The sequence below is a fragment of the Heteronotia binoei genome, unplaced genomic scaffold, assembly GCF_032191835.1.
Source record: "Heteronotia binoei isolate CCM8104 ecotype False Entrance Well unplaced genomic scaffold, APGP_CSIRO_Hbin_v1 ptg000122l, whole genome shotgun sequence".
In the NCBI taxonomy this organism is placed as follows: domain Eukaryota; kingdom Metazoa; phylum Chordata; class Lepidosauria; order Squamata; family Gekkonidae; genus Heteronotia; species Heteronotia binoei.
The window spans coordinates 710,262-728,489 of record NW_026799994.1 but is presented as its reverse complement, the minus strand read 5'-3'; the positions used below and the strand labels follow the sequence as shown (position 1 = coordinate 728,489).

The following is an 18,228-nucleotide window of genomic DNA, read 5'->3' as shown; positions in this document are numbered from 1 at the left end:
TTCAGGTCTGCATCTTGAGATTGAGTTTGCTTGCTGCTATGGCGAGGAAACTACATGTATCTTATGCGTACCCAAGCCCAGACCTCTTCGCTTATGGGATCACCAGTAGCTGAGCTAGGTCCTAGTTTTGCTATCATATTATTATCCTGACCTGGCTAACCCAATCTCATCAGATCTCAGAAGCTAAGCAGGGTAGACCCTGATTGGGTGGAAAAAGTTGAGGGGTGCGGCGGCAAACTAGCTCCGAACCTCTCTTGCCTTCAAAACCCTACGGGGTCACCATAAGTCAGCTGTAACCTGCAGGAGGAACATAAGTCAGCATGTTCCTTCATCATCATTCCACCACAGTTCCTCAAATGTAATTCAGTGCTCGGGAAAACGTTGGTAATCTGAATGTACTCTTAGAGAATATTCTTCCTGGAATATTGAAGTCAGTTAGATCTAGATCATGAATTGTTTAAAGAAACATGTTGTTTGGGGTTTTTTTCTTTTTTTTTCAAGGTTCAGCAATGTGATCAGAGCTCATAACCGTTTGGAATCAAGATACAGCAATAGTTCTGGAGGATCTTACGATGATGACAAAAGTATGACTTAAAAATATTTGATTACATGAAGTTGTCTGAGAAGTGTGAGTGACCATAATACCTAGTCATAATAGCATGATGCAGTCAAAACACCTTTGAATCCCATTGATTTTAATGGAAGACCTAAGCACAAAAGTGAACAGATCTGAAAAATGCTTAAGAACATAAGAACATAAGAACATAAGAGAAGCCATGTTGGATCAGGCCAACGGCCCATCAAGTCCAACACTCTGTGTCACACAGTGGCAAAAAATGTAATATACACACATACACTGTGGCTAATAGCCACTGGTGGACCTGTGCTCCATACACTGTGGCTAATAGCCACTGATGGACCTGTGCTCCATATTTTTATCTAAACCCTTCTTGAAGGTGGCTATACTTGTGGCCGCCACCACCTCCTGTGGCAGTGAATTCCACATGTTAATCACCCTTTGGGTGAAGAAGTACTTCCTTTTATCCGTCTTAACCTTAAATTTGGCTGGATTGTGCCAGCGTTACTTCAAGCTTCATGATCTAGATCCTTAGCTGTAAAAAATACCAAAATCAATTAATCTGTCGAATATGACTTACATTCTTATTATGTAGGCCATATCTGCTTTAAAGTTTGCTATAGTTCTGTACTGATTTGAGGCATGTGTGGTGGGTACCTGATCATTATTTCACTGAAATATCTGTTAAATTCCCTCCCAGATTCCCTTCCTGTTAAAAAAATTTCCTTAATATATTCCTCTGCAGATGATCCTGTTTCTCCATATACAAGCTGGCTATTGAATATCGTGGAAACCAAACAGCCCCAACCTTTGCCAATGCCATTTAATGGAGGATGCTGGGCACCACTTGTCGACTACCTTCCAGAAACTATTACACCTCGAGGGCCACTTCACAGGTGAAAATGACAGCCTGCTAAAATAATCTTTCATGGTTCCTTTGCAGTATTTCTGATATGCTCCATTCAGGACAGTGAATTTGACAGTGTTTCCCCATAATTCATTTGTTTTATTTTCCAGTGTCTTTCCATGGGCCAGGGAACTGAACGTGTCAAACATTTTCACAAGATTGGGCACTGTATGAATCGCCTTTGCAATCTGATTTTAAAAGGCCATCTCGTGGATGCATAAATTTATGTTCACCTGCTTGTTCTGTAACAGCCAATGTGCTGTAGTGAATAGAATGTCAGATGAGGATCTAGAAGATCCACGTTCAAATCCCTGGCTCTGCCACAGAAGTTTGCTTGGGCTAGTCACTGTCTCTCATCCTAAGCTATCTCACAGGTTTGTTGTTGAGGATAATATGGAAGAGGGGAGAACAATGTAAGCTGCCTTGGACCTTCATTGGGAAGAAAAGTGAGGCTTAAATATCTGAATAAAATAGATAGTATTTTATTTTTTCAACACAAGTGAAATAGATGTGTTACTATCATTTATAAGTGTTAATATTTATGTGGGCAAAAGGTAATATATGAAACTTCCCTACAATTCTGCAAAATAAAGAACTTGGTTAGAAAAGCAGGATATGTACTTCCCTCAGCCAAATGTACTGTTATTCCTGTCATAGTCTGTGTGCTTGTCTTATACTGGAATGTTCCACTTATATAATCTACAGTGACAGGTGTAATTACATTTTGATTACAATGCTAAATGTAGACATCGTGACTTGTTATCAGTTTGATGGCATTTAGAAAAGCTGAAATATTCCGACTTCATGTCACAGACCTGTTTCCCTCCCCCATTCTAGAACTGAAGTGGGTAGGGATCGTTCTCAGGCAGAGGCTATTTATTTATTTATTTATTTATTCTATAATTTATATCCCGCCCTTCCCACAAAGTGGCTCAGGGCGGCTCACAACAAGAAGGCTAGTCACTCTAGGCCTGACTCGTCCTAGAAAGGTTTTACAGACTGTTTATCACATATGCCAAAATGACAGAAAGCTGTTTGTAATAGAGAATCTGTGGGTGGGGAGTCATTAATAATTTCTGCACCAGCTAATTCTCCCACCAAAGCCTTTTGTCCCATCAAGGCTTACTTTTTGCTTTGAGCCTAGCCTAGAAGGAAACGGACTAAAAAGCTACTGGAAAGGGGAACATGCCCTGTTTGGCTGTTTGTTTCTGGAGCCAATGCAAAGTGCTGGCTATTACTTTTACAATGCAGGTGTAAGCAGAGTTACGCACTTCTAAGTATGTTGAAGCTAAGGACTTAAATGGCCTAGGAACATGTTAGGACTGCTTCCTCCAGTATGAATCTACCCATGACACCAGACAATGCCTGACAACCAGTGTGTGGGTTCTGGGTGTGTAGTGTCCCATGAGATAAATGAAAAATAAAAATAAAATCTCATCTACTTACAACAGAGTTTCTAGTGATTTCTATACCTACCTTGAAGTGGCAAAAAGTAACTCTAGGAATCACAGAAACTCTATGGTAAAATCAGAAATTCTTACCATAGAGTTTATTGTGATTCCTAGAACTACCATTCATCACTGGGTAGCTCCAGGAATTTCCTGTAATTAGATGAGGACTTTTCTCTTTTCTTTTTAATTTTCCCCCTGCTGCTGCTTCTAGCAGTGGCAGAAAATGGGTCTTGGTGGTGGGGGATTTCACACCTGCACTGGGGGCTTATCAGCCCCAGATTTAAGGAAGGTGGCAGGGGATGCTTTGTATGCCCATGCTGACTGAAGTAACTTTTATGGACAAGCAAAACGGCCTTTTCAGCTGTTCAGCCCAGATTGTGGCATGCATTGCGGCACGAGGTCTTCCTGACTCTGCCTCCCCTTCTTGCTTTTGATTTAAAATCTTTTTATGTGGGACCATTTTATGCTGCTGCTGTTGTTTTTATTGGCTGATGTTTTAGCTTTCTGTACTGACTGCTAATTAAATATATTGTTAACTGATTTTATTTAATTATAATGGATTTTAGCTTTCATTTTAGTAGCTGCCTTAAGTGCTATATAAATACTGTATACAAACAACTAAATTGTATGGGAGAATCATGTGTGACGCATCCAACTCCCACCTGTCAATTATTCCATGCCAGAATGCCTGCATTAGCATTATGAGAATTGCTTCATCTGTTGCTGTTGTTTTCTCCATTAGGTGCAATATTGCTGTCATCTTCATGACTGAGATGGTGGTAGATCATAGTGTCAGAGAAGACTGGGCCCTTCACCTCCCATTGTTACTGCATGCTCTTTTCTTAGGTAACACATTTTGAGTAAGAATGCAAGTTAAAATTGTGTTCCTAATATGGTTCACAGGCTTCCTCATTCTTTACATATTTTAAAATTTTGTTTCTGGTTTTTTTCTCCCACCTGCTGGGGAAAAAACTATTAGTTTTGGCTTCTGTATTCCGTAAATGCTGATGTTCTTGTAATTTTTGAAGCTTTTTTCCTCTATAATGTTATGAACATGAATAATTAACATGCCCTGACCTAGATAGCCCAGGCTAACCCAATTTTGTCTGCTCACAGAAGCTAAGCAGGGTCTGTCTTGACTAGTATTTGGATGAGAGAATGCCAAGGTCATGACATGGAGGCCAGCAGTGGCAAGCCACCTCTGAATGTCTCTATCACCTTAAAAACCCTACAGAGTCACCATGTCTGCTGTGACTTGACGGCAAAAAGCAACTATCAACATACTAGATCAAAACCAGTTACATATAAATTATGTAGTTCATACATGCGTTTATATTTAAAAATTAAAATTGCAGATTGTATCACTAAAACTGATTGTTTTCCAGGCCCTTCTATCCCTACCCTGGGGCCTTCATCTCACCCTTCCTCCAGCCCTCTGGTGGTGGATGATTCAAGATGGCAACTACCTGTTAATAAGAACATCCACAGGTCAAGAGTTTTTCCCACATTCCTGGAATGTGGAGAGGGTGCCCCATTGGGGATTGGTGTTCAGAACAGCCATAAGTGTCAGCCATAATGTGACTCCTAAGCCACTATCCATATGTGACTCCTAAGCCACTATCACTGATAACCAATATTGAATTAACAGTGTATGAGAAATGGAGTGGTATATATTAGATTCATTTTCAGACAGACCCTGTTGGAGGATGTGAGCCCTAGGAAACTATACAAAAAATATAGTTATTTGCATAAAAGAAGAAGAAGAAGACCACAGATCTATACCAAACCCTTCTGTCTGAATCAGAGTCTAAGAGCGGCTTACAATCTACTTTATCTTCCTCCCCCACAACATACACCCTGTGAGGTGGTGAACTGAAAGAGCTCTCCCAGAAAAGCTGCCTTTTCAAGGACAACTCCTGCGAGAGCTATGGCTGACCCAAGGCCATTCCAGCAAGTGGAGGAGTGAAGAATCAAACCCAGTTCTTCCAGATAAGAGTCCACACACTTAACCACTACATCAAACTGGCTCTACTGCAGATACTATGAACATTCTTTTATGGCTGTCCTTTTCTTGTTTTTTTTTTCTGTAAATGTTCTTAATTTGGCAGCCTTTCATAAATGATGAAACGTATTACAAGAGGTCAAGAAATATAATTTCAAAACTAATAATCTTCACAGTAAAATTGAATTTATTGCTAGGGGCAGATAGGATCACATATTCAGACCAACATCAGGCTTTCCATTTGGCTGAATTTCTTTGAAGAAGATAGTGATTTACTCCGCCCCCTGCACCATGAATATTTTTATAAACTCTATGGGAGTTCTCTGTTAAGAACCTGTACCTGGGATACTTGGTATTTGGGGGGCATACTGATGAGTTTAAGTTGGCCAGTGGACCACACAGCATGTTTGTTTTAGTCATTTACTCAAACTCCACTTTCATCTTCTAGCTGACATCTGAAAATATGTGTGCATAAATAAGCTATATGATGGAACTGAGGATGGTTCTTTCTAATTAACACACACACATACCAGCTGCCTTTTCTTGGGGTATCCTGAATGGAAAAGCTATTTCTAGCTGCCCAACATGTTTGAGGCATCTGGTGAGAATTTATCTTAACATTCAAGTCCATTGAAAGTCATCCATCTACTTCTAACTTTATTTTTGTAGCCTGGTAACTCCACAATAAATGTTTTTTAGCCAGGTGCTTTCCATGGGAATCCTCATCTTTTGTTGACGCAAGCCATAGAGAATAAGAATTAGTAAGGGTAAAGAGTTCTAAAAGCTTGGTGGGAAATTGAAAGAGTTCCTGATTCAGCTTGGGTGTGGAACTCTACTCTGCTGAGTATTAATGACAGCATCCGTGTAGACTGGGAGACGATCTGCTTTGGCTGCGACAACTGAATAGCAGGGGGAAAGGGAAAGACCTGCATGTTACTGTGCAGAAGCCCTGACCTGGATAACTCAGGCGAGCCCAATCTTGTCAGATCTCGGAAGCTAAGCAAGGTTGGGACTGGTCAGTGTTTGGATGGGAGATCACCAAGGAATACCAGGGTTATGATGCAGAGTCAGGCAGTGGCAAACCACCTCTGAACATCTCTTGCCTTGAAAACTCTGCTGGGTCACTTGACGGCATTGGGGGGGAAACTGTATAGAAAGGAAAGGAATTCTTTGCTAAGTGTTCTGGTACACAGGCCATATGCTTCCTCCATGCTGAAATCTTTTGATCTTTCAAGCCATTTACAATAAAGTACCTAGGCTGAAGGGGAAGAGTGTTCTCTATTCCACTCTCTACTTTTCTTCCAAAACAAGTTAAGAAGCTAGGCTGATTCATGTACACTCCTTAGCTGACTACTTCCATTTGTTTCTTTGAGCCCTAAAAAGAAGACAGTCGAAAAATTATTTCTGTGCAATCTTATGCAGAGTTATTTCAGTCTAAGCCCTTTGAAATCTAGAGGCTTAGACAGATTGCAATAGTTGTGTAGAATTGCACTGCTAAACAACTCATGTTGGTTAAACTCTCATTTAACAACTTTGTGGTTTTAAGTGATGCCTTTTTAAGAGTGTTCTCAAAATCATAGAAATTATATAAAACAAAAAGAAATGCTGTCCTGCATGTAGGGTTGCCAAGTCCAATTCAAGAAATATCTGGGGACATTGGGGGTGGAGCCAGGAACAAGGGTGTGATAAGAATAATTGAACTCCAAAGGGAGTTCTGGCCATCACATTTAAAGGGACTGCACACCTTTTTAAATGTCTTCCGTATAAAATAAGGATAGGGACACCTTCTTTTGGGGCTTAAAGAATTAGACCCCCTGGTCCAATCTTTTTGAAACTTGGGGGGTATTTTCGGGAGAGGCACTGGATGCTATACTGCAAATTTGGTGCCTCTACCTCAAAAAACAGCCCCCCCCAGGGCCCCAGATACCCGTGGAGTATCTATTCCCCATTATTCTCTATGGGAATCAGTTTCCATAGGGAATAATGGAGTGCCCAGCAGACATTTCCCTCCCCCACCCCCGCTTTCTGATGACCCTGAAGCAGGGGGAAAGCATCCAAACCAGGGGGTCCCCTGCCCCCACCTGGGGATTGGCAACCCTACCTGCATGTGTGTGTTTTTTATTGATATGCTCCCTTCGGTCATGCTCTAATGGCCTCTTGCAGGTGCCCTGCCCAAGGATGGCTTGGTTAGCTGTCACCAGAGGAAGGGCCTTATCAGTTTTGGCTCCTGCCTTGTGGAATGCACTCTCAGGTGACATCTGTACCCTTATGGACTTGTTTAGTTTTCCCAGGACATGCAAGATCATATTGTTTAGGTTGACCTTTGTAGGTTAACCATACGTTTGGGCTGTTTGTATTAGTGGTAGGTTAAAGCCACATATTTTAATAATGTAATCTTTTAATGTTAATATTTTACATTTGGTATTTGTTTTTATGTTGTTTTATCTTATTGTTTTTAATATTGAAAGTCACTGTGAGACCCTTTGGGTGAGCAGCAACAACAAAAACCAAATAAATAAAATGTGCCTACACATTTGCTATTTTGGAATATTCATTTGTTTTTACTTCATATTAAAATGCTGTTCTTATATGTTTCCCTAGGCCTTGACCATTACCGCCCTGAAGTTTTTGAGCACAGTAAAAAGTTGCTGCTTCATCTTTTGATCGCTCTGTCATGCAACAGCAATTTTCAAGCCATTGCCACGGTGCTGCTCCAGAGCAGGGAAATGAATGAAACCAAGACCCTCACGGTCCACTTGTCTTATCAACCTGAATACTTCTACACAGGTAGTAAACTCTTAGGACAGATTTCCAATTTGCTTCAACTTGTTTCTGAGAAGTTTATCCAGCCCTGCCCCTGGATAATGCACATCTGTGCAAACAGCAGCAGAACAGAAATGAAGGACAAATCAAAGTAGTTCATGTAATACAGATTGTCTTGCAACAACATGTGTTGGATGAGTTCAGCAGAGACCAGTTTATTGAGCTTCAAAACCAAAGTTCTTCAGCTCAGTAAACCAAATTCCACATGTTGATTGTTAATGTAAATTGTATTCTTGGAATACTTGGTGTAATAAATCAGTCATCTTTAATTAATTAGGTACAAATTATATTCAACATCAAAATGAATGAAAATACCTTATCTGTTACAGTGCTGTATTAGTCACAAAGGAGTTAATCAGGCATAACTAAAAACCATACCAAAATCAATAGAATTTGAGTGCTTAACAGTATATACCCAAGTCCTATTGATTTCAGTAAGATTTTAACACAATTAATTTTCTTTGGAAATTGCAGCATTAACTTATTTAAAGCTTTGAAAGATCAAAACATCTTTTGACACCAAGCACATTCACTGGCACAATTCAGACATTATTCACTAGCACAATTCAGTGGGTTCCAATTGTATAATTGGCCCTGATGCCACAGCTGCTTGACAATGTGATGCTCTAAAACTACAGCAAAACTAGTATTTCACTTGCTGACCTAAACCCTGCCCCTGGATAATGCATAGAGAAAGGTACTATCAAGACCCGCGAGTCGCCATTCAAGAAAAGGAGCTAGGAAGCGGCCATATCTGTGGCTTATTCATTGCAGATGTGACATATAACCATGACTGAAGCAAAACATGCATTGCAAACTCACATTCTGGCTACAGTGTTTAACCATGGTTTAACATATGATAAAAAGGGTTAACTATGGTTAAAATAACAAGCCATAGTTTAGGTATTTGCTTAGGGCCTGTTCTGAAGCATCCACTTTTTTGTTTTGTTTTGTTTTGCTTTTCCCCCTGCATCCAATGCTGCTGCAATTTCAAAATGTACTGTGACTATATATACTATGGACTCCTCATGGTCAGTACCAGGAACATCCCTAACTAAACTAGTGATGTATTCCTCTTTCTTTCTGTGCTATGCTGTTGTAATTTAAATCCTTTTAAAAAAAGGTGGGGCTAGGTTGTTTTTCTGAAATTTTTGTTTATTCTTCCAAGTCCATATCCTTAGTGCTCCCTGTTGTACCGTTAAAGGGAAAACAGCAATATAGACTTCTAAACGTGATAAAGTAAACTAACATGGTAAAGAGCAGCACAATTGTTTCAGTATTAAGCTACCATTTCGTAAAATGTTTCCCATTCCCCCCCTCCGTTTTATTAAGCTCTAGGCATATACCTGCTCTGCTTGTTGTTTATAGAAAAAGAATAATGTAATTATGGCATTCCTTACAGCTGTTTCCCCCTACCCTTATCTCACTTGTGTGTGGAGCAGATAGCCCAGACTTTACTTGCATAACACAATTATAGAAATAAATCTTCGAATAGACCAGATTATAAACACAAGCAAACAGGACAAAGATTGCAACTGATATCAATGTATCTAATTCTCAGTATTTTCCCACCTGTTGCAAATACTTAAATCTGTGGATTGGGTTTATGTGGAGTGAACAGAGATTTTTTTTTTTAAATAAACCTAGGAGAATCCCCAGCTTTGCAGAAAAATATGAAAAGCTTTTAAAAATGACGGGGGAAAATTCCTCCAAACAGAAGAGTGTTGCTCCGGCAGTATCCACCCAAATTGCACTGTGTGAGAGACTGAGGAGGAACGGGAGCTGCCACCACCTAGCCAGATAGACTGCAGCTCTACAGCTGAGTAAGGGACCACTGCCCCCCCCCTGCCATTGTTCCCTACAGAGCAAAGGAAGGAAAACAGACAAATGGCATTAAGGAGGTGGGCAGTGATGGGAAGCAGGTAGGCAGAGCAGTGAGGAGGAGGGTGGACAGGTGGGTGCACAGAACTTCAGGGAGGAGGGGGTATGCAGAGTGGTGGGGAGGGCTGGCAAATATTATTCTCCCTCCCCTTTGTATTTGCCTGGATGGGGAGGAAACAGGAGCCAGGGCCATCAAGGTGACCATACTGCAGGTGGGCCCCCTCCCATGAGTCTTGTGGGTTCCCATTTGTAATTTTCTATTTTCTACATAGTTATATTTTAAAAAATGTTTGACAAGAATGTAGTATATTAAAAGATCAGTGCCTCTTTTCGCATAATAAGAAATATATAAGTGCCTCTTTTCTTATAATTCCTTTATAACAAACTTTAAAAACCTCAGTGTATCCAGGAAAATCTCTTCACTTTTTATTTTAATGAGCCTTGTTAAAAGTTTCACAAATGTTCAAAATCAGTAAAGCCTGCCAGAGTTATTGTACTAGAACATCCTTTATTTGTTTTATAAAGAAATCCTTCATTAAAAATCCAGTTGAACTAAAGGATAATACTGGAAGGCTGTGATCAAAATCCAGTTGGAAAGTGCATAAAAAGTGGATTGAAAGTGCATTATTTAATGTGTGTGATCACAACTGAAGGGAGCCTACTAAAGAAGAGCTTTGTGCAAAAATACTATATTTTGATATACTGGATGTACGTGAAAATAAACATGATTTTTTTCTTAATTTTTACAACTTTTGTTTTACAGTGTGGGCAGTAAGAAGTAATGTGTGTCACAATTTCTGAATTGCTAGCTTATGTTTACAATTTAGACCCCTACGTGCAGCCATGTAGGGGTTGCTTTTCCATTAAGTAATGCAGCCCGATGGACCTGGATGGTTTTGTCCTAAGAGCTATGTGATTTTTATACAGCATAGAGCCAGGGGTTTGTTTGAGCAGGAACTCAGTTCTGGCTGGCTTGGCATCAGGGAGGTGTGGCCTAAGACGCAAATGAGTTCCTGCTGGGCTTTTCCTACAAAAATAGCCCTGCATAGAGCTATGTCAGTTTGCATTTTGAAAAAGTGACTCCCCCACTTCATGGCTGCTTGCTTAGTGCTGCTTTAGCTTGAGCACTAGCTTTGCCACTGATAGTTAAATCTTCCACAAATGTTTGTCTTCCGGAAATATTTGGCCAAAAATACCAAGATGCCTAAGGCTAGACCTAATTGCATATTTTTGAGATAATGCTGTCTACAAATGATGGAATGAGATAATAAACTAGGGAGAAAATATGCAAGGTAGGACCAAAAATATCGCTTGTGCAGTTTTCTTCTGTGACGCAGAGCTGCTCTGAATGTAGCTCTTGTCACACCAAATCTAGAATATTTGGTTCTGAGCTTCACACTCCTGGAAAAACATCAACATATTTGGAACTATTCTGGGGAAGGGCAGATAAAAATAAATGTTAGCAACTGGATGATTGATTTGTGACACATTAATATCCATCGCAGGGAAGGAAGGCAACTTATGTAAGTAGGGTGCAGACCTTTGTGTAAGGTAGTACACAACAGTATAATGGGTTGAGCTATTTGGGGGAAAGTAAACTTTGGGCTGAAGTATGAAAGGGAGAAACTTTTGATGGAAACTGGCTTTCCTCAGTAGATGGAACTACCAGGTATCTAGGTGGAGATTCCAGTTCTTCTGACGGGGTTGGCTGTGCCTTTAGTGATGTCAAGAAACAGCAGCCAGACATCCATCCTTTGTGCTTAAATCCAACTGCAGTCAACTGCCATCCAATTAGATCCAGTTCAGACCAATGTCCATTATCATTATCATCATAGCCCGCCATTCCTACTAGGTGGGGAGTGGGAAACATTGCTCCAAGCAAGGTAAACGTATTCACTGTTTACTGCCTTTGCACCGGGCCAATGAATACTGGGCATAGCTTGTGATTGAATGTTGTAGTGAAATATATAGTGAAATAACCATGTATATATATATATATATATATATTTATTGGTTGGTTGCTTTATAATTTATTTATTTGGGGGAATTATATACTTCCTCTTTAGAGACCTTTGGGAGTTGTAATTTGCAAAGTTAAATGATGTAGAATTGTAGATCTTTTCATATTGTTTTCTTACTGGAATTCTATGGGCTGATTCACAGGTGGCTCTGGAAAGTGTTTTTACAGGTAGCAGCAATATATATGAACAAGCTGTGTACTCACAAGCCCTCCTCCAGCACATAGGGTTTTTAATGAAAATTCAGGCATAAACCCTATGCTTAGGACTTGCATATATGATCTATAGCAGGGGTGGTAGACAGCCTTTTTGGCCCGAGCACCCCCCCAAAAAACTCCAATATCTATCAGTGTAGGTGTTAGTATGACAGCAAACAAAAGGGGCTGGTGAGATGATGGTTACACATCTATCCAAGCAGCCTTGAAATAAGCAAAGCCCCAGCAGCACTGCCTGCCAGCATCTCAGGAACTTGACTGAGATCTGGACTTGCCTGGATAGTTGTGCACAGGGCTTTTTGTAGCAGGAGCTCCTTTGCATATTAGGCCACACACCCCTGATGTAACCAAGCCTCCAAGAGCTTACAGGGTGTGGCCTAATATGCAAAGGAGCTCCTGCTACAACAAAAGCCCTGGATGTGCAGGTCTGGAAAGTGATGATGAGCATAACCCTTGCCTGTTGCCTTGTCCTGCATCACTGGCTTCTGAAGTGCTGACAGTGCTTGAGCAGAGATCTGTCCCTGGGTGCCAGTTGAAATCGTCTGGTGTACTGCTGTCAGCACACACACCAAGGATTGCCTGCCCCTGCCCTACATCCCATCATTGCTGAAGTTCTACTGTCACTTATCACTGCAGAGATTCTTTGTCCTAAAAAAGAAAAATAGTATAAAGAAAAACAGATGATAAATGTCCCAGCATGCAGCGAGGTGTAATAAACTGATACAATGATGTGATATAAGGATGCATGTAGAAAAAAAAATAAGTGCTGCCTTTGGAAAGAAATAGTACTTTGTTTGATAAAAGCTGGCACGTGATCGTTTTTACTCCGTTAACTGTTTCTTAAACATGCTTCTGAAAAAATCAGTGGTGTAGTAAATCTAATCGTCATACCTAAACAGAATTGAAGTAGTTGCTCTGGTATGCTGTGAGAACAAAGACTGATGCCTTTCATGATTTTTATAAAAAGCTCTCAAAAGGAATGTTTAAAAGTTGCAGATTGAACTACAGTAAATGTGTGTCTGCATTTAAAGAAGGTTAAAACTTCAGCTCAAATGCTGACCTGGGCTTGACAAAGTGAATATGTCAAACTTGTATTATACATTAACATCCATTTTGTTTCTGTATGCAATACAAAGGGTTAGTTTTGATCTTTAAAGGTGTTACTAGCTTTTGTCCAGTGTACTCAAACAGCTGCTTCTACCTGTATGTTCCAATGCATGCGCTAAGGCTACTAAGAACTGAAGGGCACCGGAGCTGTTCAAGGGCCTTTTTTAGTTGTTGCTTTAAACTAGGAAAACTTCCTTCTCCCGTGGGTTTCATGGAACCCTTCTTCGCAGACCTTTCAGCAGTAGCTGAAAAATCATATTCCATGGATTTTAGTTTTTCTATACCAGTTCTTAGTATTTATCTGTTTTATTGTTGAAAGCCACCTTGAGCATTTCATGGCTAGGCAACAAAGAAGTCCCTGAAAACAAATATTCTTCTTTCTGAAGTTCTGACCTCAGATGTGGCTAGGGTTGCCAGCTGGTCTGAAGTGTGAAAAATACCCTGTTGCTTTAATACTTAAAATGTGGAAATGAGCAGCTGAAGATTTTCATGGCATTGACTGCTAAATACCATCCCATTAAGCTTCTAGAAACCAGACACGACATTTATTTCCAGACCAGCTGGCAAACCTAGGTGTGGTACATTCCCTATTTATCTCCTTCTTTTCTCTTGCTGCCAGGTGGCTTTGACTTTCTGAGGGAGTATCAATCTTCTCCTGTGCCAGACTCCGGCCTCAGCTCTAGCTCTACCTCCTCCAGCATCAGCCTTGGAGGGAGCAGTGGAAATCTCCCACAGATCACCCAGGAGATAGAAGATATAGACACAGCTGTGGAGACAGATGAAAAGGGAAACAAGTTAATTGAATTTCTGACCACCAGGTAATCAAAGGCAGAACAAGCTCTGCTGCATATCTTGTTAAAGATTCTGTCTTTTTTAAAAATTACTTGAAACCTATGTTGCAGCACAGATATCAGGCAAGCATGTAGTTGGGCAGCCCATTCCAGAGAACTGCTGTGTAGCTGCGCTCGAGTGCAGAAGTAGCGTTGGCAGCCACAATCGGCTCCCAAAGGGGAGACGGCATGCCATGCTTGGAGGGAGAAGAGCAGCCCAACGAGCGAGAGAGAACCCGTTGCCTTGGTGATTCCGCCCAGGCGCACGCTATTAGCCCACTGCCGAGGCGGGGGTGGGGGAGGCACAGGCTCTTGTGGGACCATGGGATTGGCCAGCCCATTGCATATGACTGGCAAGGGGGCGGAAAGCCCACGCCTGAGAGGCTGTCAATCCCCCCACTCCCTCCTGCTGTCAGAGACTCTGCCAATGACAGGCAAGCGGGCAGAGGCATGCGCTGACAAGCAGGAAGTCCCAAGTGTAGGAGCTCGCTGTCCTAGACAGCAGCTGGAATGTGTGTCTGGGAGCGACCAGACCAATTCCAAAAGACACCACCACCCGGAGCCTGCTATGTGCCCTGCTGCCACCCCCTGCTATGTGCAAGGAACACTTCTCCTGAGGGCCGCAGAACTCAGAGTGCAAGCCGCTGGGCATGCATCCACTTCAGCAGCCCCCCTCCCTTAGTCCCCTGTGCACAACAGCCCTGTGCGTTCAGGTAGGCCGTCAGCCCGGGCAATCTGAGGGGTGGCACCCCCCTCCCCTGTCCAGCCACACGAGGGGCAGCGTGGTGGCTCATAGCCCATTCCACCCCACAAGAACCAAGTCTGCCCACCCTCCCAGGCATTCGCTTGGAGAGGAAGGTGAAACAAAGAACAGCAAGCTTCAAAAATCTGGAATCTGTGTTCCAATTAATTGGTTCAGGATCAGCAAACATCAGGCAGGCTGGTTCCATGATTCAGGAAAAGCTCATAAGTTTAAAGCCCAAACCAAGAACTAGGCTGGGAGGATGGGCAAACAAGAGACATGGTGTGCAGAGATTAAAACTGCATTTACAGCTGGATGTTTGTTGTATTTGCTTCAGGAGATCTTACTGCTGAAGAGACAAGGTTGTTTTCCATTATCTCCCCCACTCAAACACTTCCAAGAGTAAGAAGGGTTGTCAGATTGTCCACTTGGCTTAATAAGGATATCCCCTAAGGGGAATCTCTACTCGTATGTGACATCCTGTTAAAAAGTCTTTAGTGGCATTTAATTGTAACATTACACATCCAAAAATATATATATCTCCCCAAGTCCTTTAGCTGTAGTAATCTACCTGCTGGTACCTTTTGGAATTAGCACTTTCAATAAGTGGTAAATTGAAGGCTGGATATGCTCTTTTTATTATGGACAGAAATGTCTACTTTTAAAAGAATAAATAAGATTTAGAAAATGAAAATCACAAAAAAAATTTCTTCATCCTAAATGTGTTATCTGTATTACATTTGAGTTCTTTGCTTGGTACAGCTGCTTCTCAGATAGCTTTTGCTTTAAGAAGCTTTCCAGGAAGAGAGTCAGAGACTTAAGGCTAAGTTAAGCATTGTGAGAAATGAGGTCTGCTACTGAAAATGGCAGCCCTGGACTGAGATCTCCCATAAAATTCTCACCCCACCAGCAGTTGCCAATAATATTGAGTGAGGGGCAGGGCAAATCTCAGCAGGATAAGTTGTAATAGACATTAGAGATGGAGAAGAAATATGACCACAGGGCTGCTGTTCATTGTACAGCATGCCCATGATTCTTACACAATTGTATTTGATTGAGTTCAATGATATTTACTATATTTACTTATACCAGGGGATCCCAGCATAGTGCTCGTGGGTGCCATGATGCTCACTAGTGTTCCCTCTAAGCTGAGTTAGCGTGAGCTAGCTCACAGATTTTTAGCCTCCAGCTCACACATTTTTGTCTTAGCTCAGGCAGGATGACCTCAGAGCACAATAATTTATGCAGTGGCTCCCAACTTTAATGCCAGTAGCTCACAAAGTAGAATTTTCACTCACTAGACTCTGCAGCTTAGAGGGAACATTGGTGCTCACCAACCTTTTTTAGGAAGTGAGTGGGGCCAAATTGGGCTTCTGACTGCATTGGAGATTTGTTTGGCTGCACAGATTTTTAAAAACGTTGCTTTGGCAGCAGCTGCCACCACAGCACAAAGCTCTGTGGCTGAAGGCAAGCTGCAGAAACCATTTTGTGGCTGCGCCCACTGTGCTATGTCAGAATTCCAAAGGTACCCTTAGGCTTTAAAAGGGTTGTGATCCCCTAACATACGTACTTTCATGAAGTATTCTATCCTGTATTTGGCTTGTAGAATGTCTGAGATAATGTTAGAGACATTGTTCATAAATACCTTCCTCCAACAGCAAGAAAGTACCCTGCAGCAACTTTTTCTGGGGTGATATTGAAACTGGGCCAGGGAGAGGGGCATTATTGATGACAACAACCATTTGTCTAGAGTGGAGGGAGCAGGAATTGTGTTTGCCCAGCCCATCAACAAGGACGCAGCAGATCAATCAGCCACAGCATGGCAGGCTGGAAGATGCTTTCCTATGACTGCCCTGACCCCAGGACTAAAAACAGCTAGGACAGAAGATGAAATGACTGTGATGCAACACGTCACCATTCAGCTGGTTTTCTTAGCAGAGAGATTGTATTCCTCCTTCATCCTGACTGTATCTTGTTCTGCTGCCACTGTCCCCACAATAGCTGATCATCCACATGGCATTACCTATGTAACTTTTAAAAATAACTTGTTTTCAACATAAGCTTGAATTTGATTGTGTTGTTTGAAATGCATATTTTCTTTTAAATATTTCACATCAGAGACTGAAAGCACACACAATACCCAAACCTGTTGTAACTTCTTGTTGGCGTGGATTCTAGCTGATTTACTACTGGAAAAGTTGAAGGGATTGAATCAATTTGTTTCAAATCCTCATCCATTATTTAGTTGGGGAAATTGCACCTTATTTAAACTGCTTTTAAAGTAGCTATTTTAATTTTAGCACTAAAATAAATATATGTACCCTTTGTTCCTTTAAGGGCATTTGGTCCACTTTGGTGTCATGAAGATATCACTCCCAAAAACCAGAATACCAAGAGTGCAGAACAACTTACCAATTTCTTGCGTCATGTTGTATCTGTCTTTAAAGATTCCAAGTCAGGTATTTAATAATTTTTTTTCAATAAGAATCACTAGAAATGAAAAAACCTCTATCAAAAGTAATTTTACTGTGTCAGTTTAGAAAATTTCTTGACAAAGGTGCATTAAGGTTTTTAGCTGATGAAAGCAAATATTTTCTTATCTGCAGTATCACAAACATAGCTAATTTGACAATGACAAAGTATATGTGGCATAGTGCTGTTGAGTGGTTTTCTCATTTTTCTTGATATCAGGCACATCATCTTTGTCCCTGTCACCACTGTTAATAGTTGATAAATCAGATTTTAGTAACCCCTGTCTTTGTAATGTTAAAATAGCAGCGTCCTCTTGCCCCTGTTGTTTTCCTGGAAGTAATCAACAGTTCTGAAGAGCTTTAAGGCCAGCCTTATAGGGCAGGGGTGGCCAACGATAGCTCTCCAGATGTTTTTGCCTACAACTCCCATCAGCCCCAGCCAGCATGGCCAATTGCTGGGGCTGATGGAAGTTGTAGGCAAAAAACATCTGGAGAGCTACCATTGCCCACCGCTGTTATAGGGTAATATCAAAGAGGGAAGCATTAACACACTATCCCATTGCTGTAACTTCACTCTAACCACCACCACCCCAGCTTTATGAGAAAATGTAAGACTTTCTGTATCTTACCTAGTTAAATCCTTACTAGGAATTAGGGTTGCCATCTCTGGGTTGGGAAATGCCTGGAGATTTTTAGGGTGGAGCCTGAGGAGGGTGGGGTTTGGGGAAGGGAGAGCCTTCAATGCCACAGAATCCACTTCCCAAGGTGGCAATTTTCTTCAGGTGAACTGAGCTCTGTCACCTGGAGATCAGTTGTAACCCCAGGAGATTTTCATCTACCACCCAGAGGTTGGCAGCCCCAGGAGGAATGGAGAAATAACTCTAGGGGCGTTTTCGCACTGACCTTAATCGGCAGCGACGCCCCTTTTCACGCAGGATCTGCGTGGATTTCGCACCAATTGCCGCGGAGCACCCGGAAGAGCCGCAAAGTCCCGCGGCTTTTGCGGCGCAAACGGAAACTGGTTTTTGGCGGTTTCCATTTGCACCGCAAAAGCCACGGGACTTTGCGGCTCTTCCGGGTGCTCCGCGGCAATTGGTGCGAAATCCGCGCAGATCCTGCGTGGTGAAGAGGGGCGTCGCTGCCAATTAAGGTCAGTGCGAAAACGCCCTAGGTCTTCACTTAGCATTTTGTTTCTGACTGTCCA

At 41.7% G+C, this 18,228-nt stretch overlaps 1 protein-coding gene across 1 annotated transcript in view; it reads left to right on the top strand.

The window, feature by feature from the left end:
- Positions 1-18,228, top strand: part of LOC132590521 (protein furry homolog) — a gene marked incomplete at its 5' end in the record, with an annotated part of 117,346 nt that overhangs the window by 48,369 nt on the left and 50,749 nt on the right. Inside the window, 6 exons of the mRNA XM_060263432.1 lie at positions 502-584; positions 1,323-1,473; positions 3,678-3,781; positions 7,539-7,724; positions 13,601-13,799; positions 16,891-17,012. Coding sequence (XP_060119415.1) covers positions 502-584; positions 1,323-1,473; positions 3,678-3,781; positions 7,539-7,724; positions 13,601-13,799; positions 16,891-17,012 — 845 coding nt within the window. The remainder of the gene's footprint in view (positions 1-501; positions 585-1,322; positions 1,474-3,677; positions 3,782-7,538; positions 7,725-13,600; positions 13,800-16,890; positions 17,013-18,228) is intronic.